The sequence below is a fragment of the Polypterus senegalus genome, unplaced genomic scaffold, assembly GCF_016835505.1.
Source record: "Polypterus senegalus isolate Bchr_013 unplaced genomic scaffold, ASM1683550v1 scaffold_520, whole genome shotgun sequence".
NCBI classification, from domain to species: Eukaryota; Metazoa; Chordata; class Cladistia; order Polypteriformes; family Polypteridae; genus Polypterus; species Polypterus senegalus.
This window is the reverse complement of record NW_024384052.1, coordinates 48,157-66,023: the sequence shown is the minus strand read 5'-3', so window position 1 is coordinate 66,023 and position 17,867 is coordinate 48,157. Positions and strand designations below refer to the sequence as shown.

The 17,867-nt window shown below is 39.0% G+C and overlaps 1 protein-coding gene across 1 annotated transcript in view; it reads left to right on the top strand.

The window, feature by feature from the left end:
- Positions 1 to 17,501, top strand: part of LOC120521781 (adhesion G-protein coupled receptor G5-like) — a gene marked incomplete at its 5' end in the record, with an annotated part of 35,255 nt that extends 17,754 nt beyond the window's left edge. Inside the window, 4 exons of the mRNA XM_039743143.1 lie at positions 50 to 324; positions 2,272 to 2,344; positions 12,409 to 12,695; positions 17,136 to 17,501. Coding sequence (XP_039599077.1) covers positions 50 to 324; positions 2,272 to 2,344; positions 12,409 to 12,695; positions 17,136 to 17,272 — 772 coding nt within the window. The remainder of the gene's footprint in view (positions 1 to 49; positions 325 to 2,271; positions 2,345 to 12,408; positions 12,696 to 17,135) is intronic.
- Positions 17,502 to 17,867: the final 366 nt, after the last annotated feature.

Genomic DNA, 17,867 nt, shown 5'->3' with positions numbered 1-17,867 from the left:
ATAGATCATTTGTGAGTTGGTTAAAAAAAATCATATCTGTCTTCTGCAGGAAAAAGCCTTCTTTCCGCCAGTCCTGGTTCATCCACCTCAATCTTGCTGGAGCCCTGCTCCTCCTGAACGTGGGATTCCTCTGCAGTGCTTCTATACCAGCTATTCTGAATATTTCCTGGCTTTGTACCACCACTGGCCTGGCCCTGCACTTCTCCCTCATCTGCTCTTTCACTTGGATGGCCCTGGAAGCCTTTCAGATGTTTCTGCTATTATGGAGACCATTTACCACCTACATCAAACGTTACACTCTTAAAGCTTGTCTTGTGGGTTGGGGTAAGTTTACAATAATTAAAAAAGTGTTGTCTGATGTACCTAGATCTCTTAATATTAAAATATAAAAAACACTCCTGACTTTTTATCACTCCTTGTTTATCAGATGGTCACTATGAATCAAAGTATCACCTGGCTTAATTTTATGATGTTTAAATAAAAGGCAAAATGACTAAAGTTTAAACAATGTCAAACAAGATGGTGTCTAACGTGTATGCTCAATTCATGACCAACTTGTCTCATTGTCACCTCCAACATCATCATACAAATCTGAACTTATCACTTTGTTGGTCTGTTACTTAAGAGAAATGCTTATTTAACTTTTTTAATTACTTAAAAAAAAAATAAAAACCCTACTTTGATTCTAAGCTATTCTAGTGTAGTTTTTGGAAAAAAATGTAAATGTTGCAGAAATAGCATTGAGGAGAAAGATGTGTTACGTCATTCAAGTGATAATGAAAGCAAGACTTTGGTAATATAAGAAGAGTCTTTTGAATGTTATAACCCTAATTTAAGATCAAGTTTGAAAATCACTGGGCAAAGGCCCTGGCCATCCACCACAAGTAGCATTGAATTTATTAATATTTACTCTCTTTCAGTGCTCCATTTAGGAATTCCTTTCTAATCTCTTGAGTAATCCATTGCAGAGACTTTTACATTTCCTTCTGCTTTTAATATTTATCCTGTGTCATATAAGATATTGTCTTAAATCCACCCCATTTGCTTGTGAGTCATTTCCACATCAAAAATACCTGACCAGTGTATTTCTTTAAGGCTTTGATACTTTTTTCAAAGTTTGAATGTTGGTGTTAGTGCCTCTTCTCATCCCAAGGTGGAAATGCTTACCTCATCTGAGCCATGCATGACAACATATGTGCTCCCACCATATACTTGTCTTCATAGAGAGAGAAAACAGATCACTATCATTTTTGTTTTGAATCATTTCAATGGCTGTCTTTTTTGTTTTAATTATTAAAATGCTACCCAGCCAGTACCCCAACTTTCTTGGTTGTTTCCCACAGTGTGCTTTCCCAGCCACACTTACAACACACACACACTGTGGCATCCGGCCGGGGCTGGAGCCCAGCCAGGACGCCCAGGAGGACCGGAGGAGGGCTTGTGCCTCCTCCAGACCGCGAGGGGACGTCCGCCCTGGTTATGTTAGGGGCCTCGGGTAAAGGGCTTGGAAGCCGAGCCCTGTAGGGACCCGTGGCCCCTGCCAGGCAGCGCCCTGGTGCCCGGATATCCCTGGAGCCCAGCACTTCCGCCACACCAGGAACAGGGGACACATGGACGGCTTCCGGTGCGCAGCCAGCACTTCCGCCACATTGGGGCGTGGCTACAGAGGAATGCTGGGAAGCAGCTGGAGCCCATCCGGGTTCCTATTTAAGAGGCCGCCTCAATTCAGTCGATGGTGGATGTTGGGTGGAAGTGGACAGAGCTGGAGAGAGGACTGGAGGTGGCCAGGAGAAAGGCATTGGAACTGTGAGGCCTGGACTTTGGGGAATCGGTGCCAGAGGCACTGGGGTTTGTGGTGCATGTAATTGGACTGTGTAAATAGTGTAAATAAACAGTGTGTGGTGAACTGAAGATGTCCGTCTGTGTGTGTACGTGCCAGCATCCACAACACATACATACATACATAAAGTAGGGAGAGTTAGGATTTATTAATGCTTATGCCTGCTATTGCTTAATTTCTGCATAGATTCGCAATGAGCCATTATGCAGTGTTTATGTGTTCAGTTTATTGACACACAGTGTACAGAGCAACAGTGTTGTCAAACAAAAAGTATTACCATAAAGCCTGCTGTTAGTAAGTGTAACTTAAGTTTAACTTCACCTGTTAACCATTGAATTAGAATTTTAATGACTAATTGCAAATGATACAGTATACATAGTGGCTTAGGACTGGAATAAGTACCCCTTGTCATCTCATACTCCTTTCTTCAGGTGTTCCTGCCCTGATTGTGCTAACAATTGTTGCAGTTAATAAGAATTTTTATGGCCCCTCGCAGAATGACATGTGAGTATTTACTGTTCAATAAGTAATAACTTTAGCCTCATTCCACACATCTTTTTAAATTTATCTTAGGAGGAAACACTGGCAAGCATCAGTTTACCTAAGGCGACAGCTGGGTTTAAACTTGAGAAGTTTTTATATGTATAACTGTTTTAAGAAGTAAAAGCATCTTCAAATGAATTCTACTGTAATATGTATTTATATAGGCTAGTGCTGAAGCTACAGAGATGATGTTAGGCACTTTCATTATTTTTGTTACCATTTTTGCTAATTTCTGTAATGTGAAAGACCAATAAGAAGAAGTTTAAAATATCCGAGCTAACTTATTTTGAAGGCAAATGTTAAATATTCTACATTTTAACAGCATTAACCTGCTGTTTTTCACAAGTGAAAGAAGGCTTTTGCGGTTTCATTAATTGAAAATTTAACTGCAGTGCACCTAACAGTCTCCATTTTTCAATGAAATCTTGTTTATATTCTTTCAGCCATCTAATTCTTTATGAACTGCACGTCATCAGTGGCTGGTGCCTGCCTTACATTTAATGCTAACAGTGTAATCTTTGGTTCATAGTGACACAGCAATTATTTTTTATTTAAATGCTGATTGAAAATGTTAGGGGATTATATTTTATAATCTCTTTTCAGTATGAAAAATCATGACCATCTTGCTTACTTTTCAGTTAAATTCAGTTTATTTTGGTACAGTGCTCTTCACTGAGTGCATACTCAGATCACCATGCAAAGTTTACAGGTACAGTAAATGTAATTTCAGAATTTACAAATTACTAATCATATTAAACCTAAAGACACAAATTTGTTTCAACAATCAGGAAAACAAAGTAATTTGAAAATAATGCACAGAAATAGAGCATAACAATAGCTAATTTTTGAGCTCTGGCTCGTTGAGGAAAACAAAAAAAAAATATCCAGTCAGCAGCAACCCAGGAGAAATGAAACGTCTGGGAAGTCCATGGTCACTTAAAACACAAAGTCAGACAGTCACAGTCCTGAAGTCCTTGGCCAACTGGTCGCCAACCCACTACTGGGCATTTTATCTGTGCTGGGCCATCCAGTTTGATCACCAGATGCTTCCATCCTTTGAGTCCAATACTCCCAGTGTCACAGATGTCTTTTCATGAACAAGAAGACAGCACCAAGTTGTAACAAGTCAAAGTTTTTTTTAGGATGATGTAATAAACTACAGTTTTGACTTTCTATATTTAAGTCCTACTTTATGACCTTTTCACTTAACTTCATTGTAGAGCCAACAATTTCAATAGACTTATGGTGCTTTTTAATTTTGACTGGTGACACAAGGTCATGTTGAATTGGTTTGTGTACTGAAATCCCCAACTACATTGCCGCAGGAGATGGTAGGCATTTACTAAACTAACATCCTCAGGGCTTATAAATCTGACTTAAACTACTTCATTTTCAAACAGATAATTTAATAGTGGTATGTCTTACTTGGGAATATACTGCAATATAATAAGTCCTCATGGAACAGACAGCAAAGAACAGACATTTTAACTTGAAAAATAGAAGTAATAGTGACACTTGAATGAGAACCCGTTTAAAAAGTCGAATCACATTACAGTGAGAAAGTCAAACTGTTTAATTATGAAGAATGATGTCGTGGGAAGAGCAACAGTCAATCATGCAAGTAAGAATGCCACTGTACTCTGTGCATTTGAGGGTCCCAGTACTGCTGCTGTTAGGTGTGAAACCTGAGAAATGATCACGTGTAGAGTTTGCCAGATGATGTGTTGGCTTAGAGAAAAAGTAATAAACTGGAATACGTTTATGAAACAAATTCAAATCATCAGTAGTTGGCAAAGTGCCTGTTATAACCTTTTAATGAACAAGCAGCTAGTAAGAGAAAGCAAAGGCAAGAAATACTGCATACAAAACTTGCCTCGTCACTTTGTAGCAGGAACATTACAATGAATCTAGAAGCAAAAACCAAAATCATACTTTCTGAAAATGAAGGTACATTATTTTGGACCTTGCTCCTTATGAATCTCTCCGAGAATGGCTGAGATCAGGTGAAGGGTATTCATGATTATCATACCTACCCCCTTAGAACTGGCTTAAATATACTGGAAGGTGAGGAGTGAAAGAGGTTAAAATAGTGTGCTTCAACAGTATCAGACCAAAAGGTGCCTGGTTTGTAAATATAATAAGTGAGATAAATGGGGACCAGTGGATCATCTCAGGATGTTGTGAAAATACAGGGCAAAGAAAAGTTTCTGGGATCTCAAGATCAAATTATTTAGTCAGGAAATAAACTTCAATTTGTCCTTCCTAAAGAAGATGAACGTACATTGTTTGGACACATTTTCATTTTTTGTAACCTAATAGATGATACAAAACCTTTACAGGATAACATTTACACGTTTAGTTTCTATGTAGGCGAAGAGCTGATAAACGTGCAGTTGAGCCATTTGACCACTAGATGGCAATATTCTTTTATTTTATCAATGTTCTCTTTTCTTCATACGCTAAAATCCTCATACACTCAGTCTTCACTTTAAGTACAGGTTACCAACACATTGCAAAAAACAAAAATTAGATTAGAAATGCAATGTGCTGACCTTCCTTTTTCCTTCTGGAAACACAGAGACTCATCCTTTCTTCACATCCCGTTCAAAAAAGAAGCTCTTGTCCGATTACCATTCTTTGTATTTTCATATAAACATATCCAATCTGTTACACCATACAGAAAAATTAAGTATTACCCTTTACAAAAGATCACATTCAAAATAAGCGTTTGCTGCATTCTTTTTTCAAAGTATCTTCCTAGGAGGCTGCTCTCAACCACAGACATGTTTGTTTAGTCCTGAAAGAGTACAAAATCCAACATATGAAATAACAAATGTTGGTTGTCCCAAGTTACAAACGGTTTTTCTTATTTTAGATAGATAGATAGATAGATACTTTATTAATCCCTGAGGGAAATTCACATTAGAAATGATGAGGATTGAGAAATAGTTGTAATGGTGTCCATGGACCTGAATTTATCAGGGCTGTCAATTACGGATGGGCAATACTCCTACTTTTGAAATTGATGCCCATACAAGTATTTACAGTGCAACCAGAAAGTATTCACAGCACATCACTTTTTCCACATTTTGTTATGTTACAGCCTTATTCCAGAATGGATTAAATTCATTTTTTTCCTCAGAATTCTACACATAACACCCCATTATGACAACGTCAAAAAAGTTTACTTGAGGTTTTGGCAAATTCATTAAAAATAAAAAAACTGAGAAATCCCATGTACAAAAGTTTTCACAGCCTTTGCTCAATACTTTGTCAATGCACTTTTGGCTGCAATTACAACCTCAAGTCTTTTTGAATATGATGCCACAAGCTTGGCACACCTATCCTTGGCCAGTTTCGCCCATTCCTCTTTGCAGCACCTCTCAAGCTCCATCAGGTTGGATGGGAAGTGTTGGTGCATAGCCATTCTAAGATCTTTCCAGAGATGTTCAATCGGATTCAAGTCTGGGCTCTGGCTGGGCCACTCAAGGACATTCACAGAGTTGTCCTGAAGCCACTCCTTTGATATCTTGGCTGTGTGCTTAGGGTCATTGTCCTGCTGAAAGATGAATCGTCGCCCCAGTCTGAGGTCAAGAGCGCTCTGGAGCAGGTTTTCATCCAGGATGTCTCTGTACATTGCTGCAGTCATCTTTCCCTTTATCCTGACTAGTCTCCCAGTTCCTGCTGCTGAAAAACATCCCTACAGCATGATGCTGCCACCACTATGCTTCACTATAGGGATAGTATTGGCCTGGTGATGAGCGGTGCCTGGTTTCCTCCAAACGTGACGCCTGGCATTCACACCAAAAATTTCAATCTTTGTCTCATCAAACCAGAGAATTTTGTTTCTCATGGTCTGACAGTCCTTCAGTTGCCTTTTGGCAAAGTCCAGGTGGGCTGCCATGTGCCTTTTACTAAGGAGTGGCTTCTGTCTGGCCACTCTACCATACAGGCCTGATTGGTGGATTGCTGCAGAGATGGTTTTCTTTCTGGAAGGTTCACCTCTCTCCACAGAGGACCTCTGGAGCTCTGACAGTGTGACCATCGGGTTCTTGGCCACCTTGCTGACTAAGGCCCTTCTCCCCCAATCACTCAGCTTAGATGGCCGGCCAGCTCTAGGAAGAGTCCTGGTGGTTTCGAACTTCTTCCACTTACGGATGATGGAGGCCACTGTGCTCATTGGGACCTTCAAAGCAGCAGAAATTTTTCTGTAAACTTCCCCAGATTTGTTCCTCGAGACAATCCTGTCCCGGAGGTCTACAGACAATTCCTTTGACTTCATGCTTGGTTTGTGATCGTCCAAAGATTCGATGTTGAGATTTTGATGAATCTTGATGTTGTAGACCTCCCTGATTTTCTTGTATAAGAATTATAGGAAAAGTTTTGGAATCCTCCAAAAATTCTATTTCGAGATTTTAATGAATCTCGATGTTTTAGATCTCTGAGTCCGATAATACCAATTTTGGAATTATGTCTGTGTGTGTGTGTGTAAACACTATAACTTGAGTAGGCTTTGGCTTAAGTCAGCCAAATTTTGCTTACAAGTATCAGCCACAAAACATAGATTTCTATTACCTTTTGGGCTTTTTATTCATGCAGCTGCAGAGTCTGATTTATTCAACTTTACTTTTATAATACTTGTTAAATATGTTATTAATTTGATTTGATTTGTTGTTGATGGTTCTTTAATGTACACAATTTAAAAATATAATCATTGTCTTGCAGTTTAGCCCTCAAATATCCATCTCCATATCTGAGTATACAAGAAAATCTAGGGGAGTCCACTCAATGATTTTTGAACCATACCTTCAAAAGATGGCAAGCTAGTGTGTTACCACTGAGTCCGACAAATGTGTTTGCTTTTTGCAGTAGAGAGAGCAGGGGTATGACTTTTAAAAATCGATGCATACTATTCTACTGATATTTCATTTTTTGCCCCTTCAAATGGTCTCAGGACGTCAATGGCCATACTGATCTGACACCTTTCTTCCACACTTAAGCAGAGTGTGTTTTCACAAGGAAACAACATGCTGTTGTAACTGCTTGCTGTTCTGTATCTCTCTAGCATATAGAACAGTGGTCCCCAACCTTTTTGACACCAAGGACCGCTTTATTAGAAGCAAATTTTCTCACGGACCGGTGGTAAGCGGGTTTGCGGGGCGCGGGTTGTGGTTCGGGGGAATTTGTTTGGACAGGAGGGGGTTGCCGGGCTGGGGTTTGTGGGGTGATTATGGGCGGGTTCGTAGTGCAGTTTTATACACAATTTACATTACATTTCTATTATTATTAAGTTATAATTTAGTAAAAGAAATTATACAGCTTATCATAATGCAGAATCAATGAGAGCCCTGAGATTGTATTCCTGCAACCAGACAATCCCATCTGGGGATGATGGAAGACAGTGACACGCAGTGTGTTGCTTATGTTCAGTCTTCTCTGTAATCTTGTTTTGGTTCCTGTCACTGAAAACGCTGCCTCACAAAGACAGGATGTTGCAAATGGAAGCAGCTTCAATAGCTTTTTTCCCATTATTTTAATCTTCTCTTGTCTACACGTTATGCTGACGAGAATTTTTCTCAGCATTTCCTTGCGATAACACACTTTCAGGGTGCGAATGATACCCAAATCCAATGGCTGAAGCACTGCCATGCAATTGGTTGGGAGGAATTCAACGCAAACATTATCTAAATGTGGAAGCATGTTGTGGGCAGCACAGTTATCAATCAGAAGTCAAATCATCCTTTCCTTCTTCTTCATATTGTGAGGTTTCTGAACTCTTTTGGGATCCCCCCACCCAAAGGGAACGACACACTGAAAAGCATCCCATAGCACGATTGCCGCGTCTGTAATATTGTTTGTCCGTTAAAGGGGCAAGGCAACAGCAGGCTCACAGTGTGTTGTCCCGTTGACGGAGGTCCCAAGAGAGTTTAAAAACCTCAAATATTCTTAAATGAGTGCCGCATCACTGAACCACATAAAAACGGCCTTTTCGGCATCTTCAAATGCAGCAGTTCGCATACGTTGGCAACCCGAGATTTTTCTTCTGTTTTGCATATATATAAAAAAAAATATAAAAAAATATAACACATATATGCATTGTATTTGTCATTCCAACAGATTGCACATCACACACATTAACACTGTTATCGTTTTTTCGTGTCTGCTGTTTCTATAGGAGGGTGACAATGAGTTAAATTCCAATGGATGTTTTTCTAATGTTGACGAGCAATAAGAAAAGGCATCAGTGAAAACCACATAAAATAAAAACAGAAAAAAGAAAACAATACAAGGAAAGTTTCAAGAAATAAAAACAAATTTATAATGTTTCTGTTTGGGGATTGTTGTGCAAATGTGCACAACTGAGCTGCGACCACAGAACAAACTGCTCTGTGGATGATTCATTCAAGCATTTCAACGCAACTTTGTTGTAATGAAAGTATCAAGGTGAAAGTACTTTGTAGTAATAAGATTTCTATAGACTCGTGTCATATGGGGAAACTGTCAGAAATATAAAAATACTTTGTTGTAATGCTCTCTCACCTCGGTCTCTCTCTCTCTCTGTGCCGCTGCAAAGCCCCTCCCGCCTAGCGTTCTGAAGAGTGTCCTCAGTGATGGTGGGCAGCCTCTTTGCTCCCAGTCCCATGCAGGTTAGGTGGATTGGCGATTCTAAATTGTCCCTAGTGTGTGGTGTGGGTGTGGGTGTGTGTGTCCTGCGGTGGGTTGGCACCCTGCCCGGGATTGGTTCCTGCCTTGCACCCTGTATTTGCTGGGACTGGCTCCAGCAGACCCCCGTGACCCTGTGTTCGAATTCAACAGGTTGGAAGATGGATGGACAAAAAAATTGACTCCACTGTATAATCACAGCATAGACCTTGTTAAATATCCCTTAGTCTTCTGTTATTTTATTGAGAAGCAAAACTATACTGTCTGCTGAGTGCTGTCCTGGCACACAGACTGTTTCAAGAGTGCAAGCCTGTAATTGCCATTTCTGATCAAAGTAATGACGTGAGACAATCAAGTAGGCCTCTGTTGTTCTTGCCATCCACATATCAGAGTTAAGAGCTACACTGCTGGCAGATTCTAGAGACATTTAAAATTTTACTTTGACTTACTCATGCAGGTTTGGAATTTCAACAGACATTATAGATTTTCTTTTAAGGGTTTTGTACCGAGCATCCAGCACTTTCACAAACTGACAGAAACCAGCATTGTCCACAATTGAAACAGGCTGCAAATCAATGGCAATCATCCCAGCTAGGCTCCTTGCAGTCTCTCAAGTTTTAGGTGAATCTTCTAAAAAGGGCACAATTAAATGTCTTTAAATATGGAAGGGAAGATTGCGAAATGTAATAGTCATTTAGTTCTGTGGGTGCCATGGTGGCATTGCTGCCTTGCAGTAAAGAAATTAGAGTTTGCATCCTGGGTCCTTCCTGCATGGAGTGTGCATGTTCTATCATGGGTTTCCTCAATGGGGCTTCAGGTTTCATCCCACAGTGCAAAGACATACTAGTTAGGTGGACTGGTGAGGCTAAATTGGTCCTATTGGGTGTGTGTTCACCTAGTGATGGACTGACACTCTGTCCAGGGATTATTCCTACCTTTTGCCTTAGGGTTACTGGGATAAGCTCCAGCTTCCCTATAACCATCCTCGGGATAAAGTGGGTTTAGAAAATGGATGGATAGGTTGATAATTAATTTTCTTTTTATTCTATTCCACTTTCTAATATAGTAACATTTTTCTATCCATTTCAATCTATCCATTTTCCAAAACCCACTTATCCAAGGCAGGGTCACAAGGAAGCTAGGGCCTGTCCCAGCAAGCAGTGGGAGTAAACCAGGAACAATCCCTTTGGATTATGGGAGGATACCAGAGCATCTGGAGGAAGCCCACACAGATACAGGGAGAATGTGAAAACTCCATACAGGGATAGCCCAGGACATATTGCTTATGTTGCCAATGTTTTGAATCTTCTTGTCACAAACACTGCCTTAGGCTTCATTTTTTTCAGTTTGTGAAAAATTACAGCTTTTGGTCAGCCATTGTTGCACACCAAGCATCTGCATCTGCACAAGGAGTGTGGGTTCATAGGATTCTTTCTTGCGTCACAGTGAGTCAGTTCATTCATAACTCTCCATCAGTTCATTTCAGTCCATGTGAACAGAAGATGTGGAGGTAAAATTGAGTGTGTCTTGGCAAGAAGAATCTTGCTAGTGTATCTTACAGAAAAAAATGATAACTGATATTTTTTCTTGGTACTCAATATCAAATGAGTAGTTTGAGTATCGATTACTGTGGGTATCGATCTGCCCATCCTTACTGCCAAGCTTTTAAAACTACAAAACAAACAAAATATTTCTACATTTAGGAGAATAAAGATATTTCAAATGCATTGCTTAGAAAGCCCTGGAACATCATAAGGGGAGGTTTCTATACAGTAATTTTTGCCTTTGGAGATGTCCATAAAGGGATCATGGGGATCCTGATGATAATAAGGCCGATGGAAGGATCTCAAAAGATTTCTTTGACCCCTTGACCTTTAAACCTGCTGTTGAGCTCAGAGCAACAGTTAAGTCTTAAGAAACCAAAGTACACTCTTAAACATAATGATTCTCTAATGGCTTTTTATGGTTCTTTACTTGGTTTTGTGGTTCCTTGTAGAACTATTGCTTGCCAAATCACCATTTCATTCTGGAAAAGGTTCTTTGCATATGAGGTTAGTTCTTTGTGCTTTGAAAAACGTCCTGTAGAAGAAACCTGAGATCTTTAATGTATTGTAGGCTCTCTGGCATGAAACTATCAGATTAACAAAACCTGGACTTAGGCTTTGCTTCTGTACATATGCAGCAAGAAACTTTTAAAATCAAGAGCCATTAGTATTTCACAAATCTGTTACCACATGTTCATGGTTATTTACTGGAGCCTGTTATGGATCTAGGTAAATAAAAGGTCTTTTTTAGAATCTTCATGTAGATGGTTCCCTTATGGAATCACTCTGAAGAACCACTCTGAAACGTTTAATTTTTAAGATTGTAGTAAGAATTATCTGCCAGTGACAGACCTTTAGCTATTGACACCAGGTTATAAAAGAAATGGGCAAGCCTGGATAGTGGGAGGGCTGGCTCACTATCTGTGTGGAAAGAGGTCAAGAGTGAAAGAAGATGTGGTAGGGGGTTTGACATGTGGAAAGCAAGAAAAATTCAGTAACATAACTTCAGTTTGGCTAAGGATTATTACAAGAAGATTACATGTGTTGTGTTTAATTTGGAAAACTGTGAAAGCAGAAAGAATGTCAAGATTCACATAGGCATTGATGGGTGAACACCCATCACATGTACTTAGATGTTTTCCTGACATTGAATAGAAGTAATCTTTATCCATTCCTTATAAGAGCGATAGACAAACTAGGATTGGAATGCAAAGCTCTACAGGTGAGAGGCAGCATGATAGATAGATAGATAGATAGATAGATAGATAGATAGATAGATAGATAGATAGATAGATAGATAGATAGATAGATAGATAGATAGATAGATAGATAATACTTTGTTTGTCCCCAAGTGAATTTTACTTTACTGATGGTTAAGAAAAATATAAATTGTTAGAATAAGCAACAACTCACCCCCAACCACAAACACTCACAAGAGGCTCAGTCTTGGCTAATGATAATAGAGCTGTTGCCATCCACTAACAATCTTGCAGATGAAGTAAGATGGATCAGATTTTGGTTAGATCTGCTTAGTTGTTCCACAGGTTTACATTTAAAGGCAATTAAAATTTAAATAAAGCAGGTCAAACTTACTTTATCTACAAATGGAGCATGATGGAAGATGGAACATACTGATGGAAGTTTGTCATTTGTCACTATGCCTACAGTTCATTTACAAAAATATTGTGATTAAGTGAAATAATGTTATATTATTCTGTTCTATATAAGATATACTGTTAAAATGTTGATATATAAAATGTCTTGCTGTTCATTTCAGGCTTATGATGAATAAATACAATTGCTTCCTTTCTAATTTAGGTGCTGGATCACAAACCAGTCTGTTCAGTACTCCTCTGTGACTGGATACTATGCACTAGTGTTCATCTTTACCACAGTTGTGTTCATTGCTGTTGTTTACAAGATGTTTCAGATAAAGCTGTCAAGCAATTCTACAGTCAAACGGGAGAGTAACATCTGCATGTTCATAACTACTTTTCTGGGACTTACTTGTCTAATAGGGACGACCTGGGGACTGGGTTTTTTCTTAATAGGATCTCAGAATTTACCAGTCCAGTATTTATTTACAATCCTAAACTCCTTCCAAGGTAAGTTCTTTATAAGAAAAAAAAAATATGCAAGGATTTAATATTATATATTTTATAGAGCTTGTATGCAGCCTCATTAATCAGAATTCAGTCTAAAATGTAATAGAATAAGAATCAAAGCTAACAAATATTTGCAGTTTCAATATACATCACAGATGCAGTATTTCATATTCATGGTGGCAGAGCTTAACTTGACATTGTGTGCAAGGCAGACTGTAGTCTGGAGTTAGATGCTAAGCTTTGACCAGGCAGGCTAATACAAGCTGAAATAAATGGCGCTGGTGTTCATTTACAAAATTTGTGCAAACATCTTTATTCCAGTTACATGATTTACAAATGTATGCACTAACACCTCATGAACATTTCCATGATTACAAGTATTTTCACTGCTACCCAGTATGTAACCTGAACTCATATATTAATCTGCCCTTCATGTCCCACCCATTCCTTTCAGTTTGTCTGTCTTTCGCACAGCTTGATTCTTTCAATATGTGTTTCTGCTTCAATTCATCACTTTGTGACAGTCCAGGTCAGCTCCACATTCCCTGAATGCTTCCAGGACCCTCTTGAACCCAGAACTGTTGATAACATATACCCGAGGATGAAATGAGGACACACAGAGTCAGCAGGGGTTTGGTGCAAGTGATTAAGTGCTTTTATTTTACAAAACAAACGTGTTCAAAACGTCAGTGTTTCCAAAGAGTAAATAAGTTAATACAGTAATCCATAAAATTGTGTGAAATATGGAAATTAAAATTAATAAATAATCCAATAAAACAAGTTTAAATCCCAGGCAGATTCTTCCTTCTAAAATAGGCACTTGAGCCAATGCCTCTTTTTGAAATCTGCCATCTTGTCAGCTTATTCAATCAGGACCTTGCAGCATTCATAGACACTTGTTGACAGATGCTGTCATCCAATAATCCTTGGATCGAGTTACTACCCGTCCCTCAGCCAGTCCGTTGGCATCCAAAGAGAGAAACAATATAATTAGACTGATCCAACTGTCCTGCATTGCTCAAAAAAAGAGCCCCTTCTCCAGCCCCCCACTCAAGTACGGGCCTGCTGCACACTTTCCCTGGGCATACTTCTGACCACCTGCCGCCGTTCTTCCCAACACGGGACTCTTGGTCCTGCCTCTCTTCAGCCTTAATCTCTGTTCCTTCATTCTCTTTTTTCACCTTGTTCTTGATCCTTTTCTTGTTTGATCTCCTTTTTTATCTTCCCCAGTTTTGTTATGCACACTTCCTTTATAGCTCCAAGGTGTAAATCAGCCAAGCACCCCAATCAGCCTTTGAATGGCTCGTGAATGCTCACACATGCATCTGCATCTGCCCGGACCCTGCACACTCTGGGACTCTTTATTTATTAAAAAATCTGGAATGCCACAAACTTCTTTCATTACAAACTTTAGATCATTTATTTTATTATGTCAGTGATCTTTACCTCCCACTTGTCATCTTTATTTAATCGTGCTTTTGGCTATAGATCTACAAAGTCATAACGTTTTTATTTGAAGAGCAGTCTATTACTTAATATGTTACCTACTTTTTTTCTATAACATTTAAAAGTTTTTGGTGTTGCAGCACCCCTAGTATTTATGTTGCCTTTACAGGGCCAGATCCCTCAGTAACACATTCTTTATACTTGGACTGGGAAAGTAAGATCAAATTTCAGTTCATCTACTGGGCACAAGGCTTGTTGCATGCCCTCTGTGACCTCACCCTTTCTCTTAGCTGGCCAGCCATCCACAATAATATTCACCTTTGTTATTGTTATTTTATAACCATTTTCCAAAATATGGTAAATTAATTTTGTTCTAATGATAATGATAGTGTTGCAAGCTATGTTCTGAGATTTTCAAGGTAAGGGAGATGGAAGATTCAAGGTCAGGTTGTTATACCCTATACACCTAATAATCACTCATTTTATGAACAGTGTTCTCAAAATAGGATATGGGGCCTCACCCCAGGCAGCCTGACCCAAAATTGCACAGCTAAATTGGAGACCACCCAACTCAGTTTCACTCTTGTTGTGCTGAGGCTTGGCACCATGTCTGCTTCACAGGTCAACTTGGGTGACGTTGTGGGGCACGGCAGATAAATGTATGATTACCGGCATGTTTTGTTATCAAGTCTCCACTATATTCACGGTGATCTTCCCAAATATCTGTAGGATGGGGTCTGGTACCTATGCAACCCAAAGCCTCCACCCTGGAGCTCCAAGTAACAGAAAGTGACTTGATGGACAGTTTTCACACAACCCTAATCTTAACCATAGTTTAACCTGGTAAAGTTCTGGAGGTCTGCTGCGAGACTTGATTGGCACCAACTGGAGTCAGCTCTACCTACTTGAAGTTCTAGGGTGGAGGCTCTGGACTGCAGAGGATGACACATCAGCCTGCATGTTTTATAAATTGCCTTGTTTATGCTCCATTATGTGCTGTCTCATGCATATTTCACCCCTGCTAGGTGGCCAATCAGTTAGTTATTTTCATTAACAGATCCAGAAGGCAGTAGGAAAAAAGTATTTGACAGAATACAACTTCTTAACACACTCTGATCCTTCATCCATTTTTCATAGAGCTTTCACTTTGAATGATTCTGTTGCAGCTCTTCACAGATTTGCCTTCATGGCATGTGAGAGTTTCAGCCATTAAAATTTCTGTGAACAAAGGCTCAATAATGAAAGTAAATTTTTTCATGGAGGTGGGGTTTCCATTATTGATCAAATGTTGATGGCATCAGGTGCTCGTCCTATAACATTTAACAGCCTTGCAGGACATTTCATAACACTAGAGTACAGCGACAATGCCGTTTTTGCACCTGAAATGTCTAAACTGGCACATATCAAATTCATAGAATGGTATATTGGTGAAGGGGATGGCAATACAGCCACATGGCTATGGGTTCAACATTGCTATTGTCAGAGAAATGAAGAAGGACCCAATATACATAGAGGAGTCTTAGTGTGGCACTGGCAAGAATCTGTTTAAGGACATTGTAAGCAGTCATTTTATTTTTAACAGCAATAAGTCACTGTAGCATTATTTGAAGGATGTCAGCATGGCAAATTTACAGAGTTAAGCAAGATTCCTACTTAAATGTGTTAACTAACATCACACACAGTGCCACTCTCTGGCACTATACTTAGTGACAGACATATATGTAATACACTAAATAATAAAATGTATAGGGATGTTGAAGAGCTGGCTTTAAAAATATCTTAAATATCCCAATAAAAAACACCAAACATTCCTCTTTAGGGAAAAGAAACCATCAAGCCTCTGTTTAGACAGACAAGTCCAACACTGAATCTTTATAGAGTAAGTTATTTGAATAAACAAAATAGAAGCATAAAAATGGCAGAGAGGCTAATATGAGACACAGGGTTGTGTTGAAAGGTCAACCCACAGCAAACAAATCCCAAGAGAAATGTCAATATTTGAAAACCAAAACAAGACACAGAAACTCCATAAGACAGAAAATCAGTACTTACAGTAATGCACTCTTCGAACGTCAATGGGACCACTGAAGGATCCTCTTTCCAACCTGAAATATTAAGGTCGAGGCGATGCTTCAGAGGAGACAACACAAAAACAATTATTTACATAATATACAAAACAATATAAACAAAAATCATGAAATTAGACAAATCAAATCCATGAGCACAATCAACAACATAAAAAGGCAAGTGATATTTGATAAACAATGTAATGATTACTAAAAAAGGATAAACCTGAATAAAGCCTTCAAATCTGGCTAAACCATGACACTAATCACGGCGCCTGATGGTGATTAGCATATGTATATACAAATTTTACTGTACTCTGTGAATGTGACAATAATGACCCTATAAAAGTTTATATAACGCTCATGTATAAATACTGAATTTGAAAGGGAACTCAGAAAACTGAAGGATAAAACCAGATGTTCCAATGTGGAATCACAGGGAGATGAGACTCAACCCTGCAAAACTGTGCATAAGGCAGGAACCAGCGTTGAATGGCGCCCTAGTTCACACATATAGCCATATTCATTCAGAGCTACTAATTTGACTAAACTGCACCTGCAGGGTGTGGTGTGTACTCAAAGAAAAAACCTGAAAGTATAGGGAGAACATGCAAATTACATCTAGACAATGGCCAGGCCAAACTTCAAATTCACAATCTAGGAATTGTGTAGAAGTGAATTGGTTGTTAAATTTCAAAAAATGTGCAAAAAGTACAGCTATTATTGTCAGCAGATGCGTTTGAGTGTGGAAAGGGTGGCCATTGGGGAAAGACAATTCAATGGTGGTGCATCATCAGTCATTATATAGCATGCTGAATGAGTGAACATTTCAACTTTCTTGGCTCCAACTGGCTTTAATTAAGATAAACAATTAAGCCCCCTTCTGATGACTAAATCACTCTGTATCTCTTTTCTGCTTCTTTTTAAGGCTTCTTCTTATTTATATGGATTTGTTGTCAATGGAATAAAGGAGTTACATCATCTGAAGACGTCAAGTTAGAACCAGACACTACTCATGTTTATTCAAATAAACTTCCAGATGGTCAGGTTGCTGATGTTCCTTAAACTTGGAAGGACACACGTCTTCTGCTACTTATATTCCACTTAGCAGTTTGTCTTATTTTTTTTCTCAGGAATTCAGAATGATATGATATGTTATAATATTTAATATTAATAATTTTAATAGAAATAGCAAGTTTATTCTTTATACAGTATACCATATGCAGTTACATGGAAAACACTCCCCAAAAGGAAATGAACAGAATAAACTGAATTCATGATTGACATGATTCAAACACACAGTAAGGAAACAAAAACACATACTTGATGCTTCCAAATGTGAAGAATCCCAGCGTTTCTTATGTTGACCCTTAAGAACCTTTACTTTAACAACAATCTCCTTCTCATCTTTCAGACTTCCCTCCTTAGCTTAGAAGGCTCCATCTGAGGCCTTATCCTCCCTGCCATCTCTAATATCACAGAGAGAATAGAGAATGAAAGTAACCAGAGGCGGCCTTAGGGGTGTGCAGGGTCTACGGCTGACCACACGGGGCCGGTTACGTCAAACACTGTCACTGGTATGTGTGGATTGTATAAACTTGCATGCAAATTTAATAAAAATAATGTTAACATACACTGGATTTACTCATTACAGTATTCA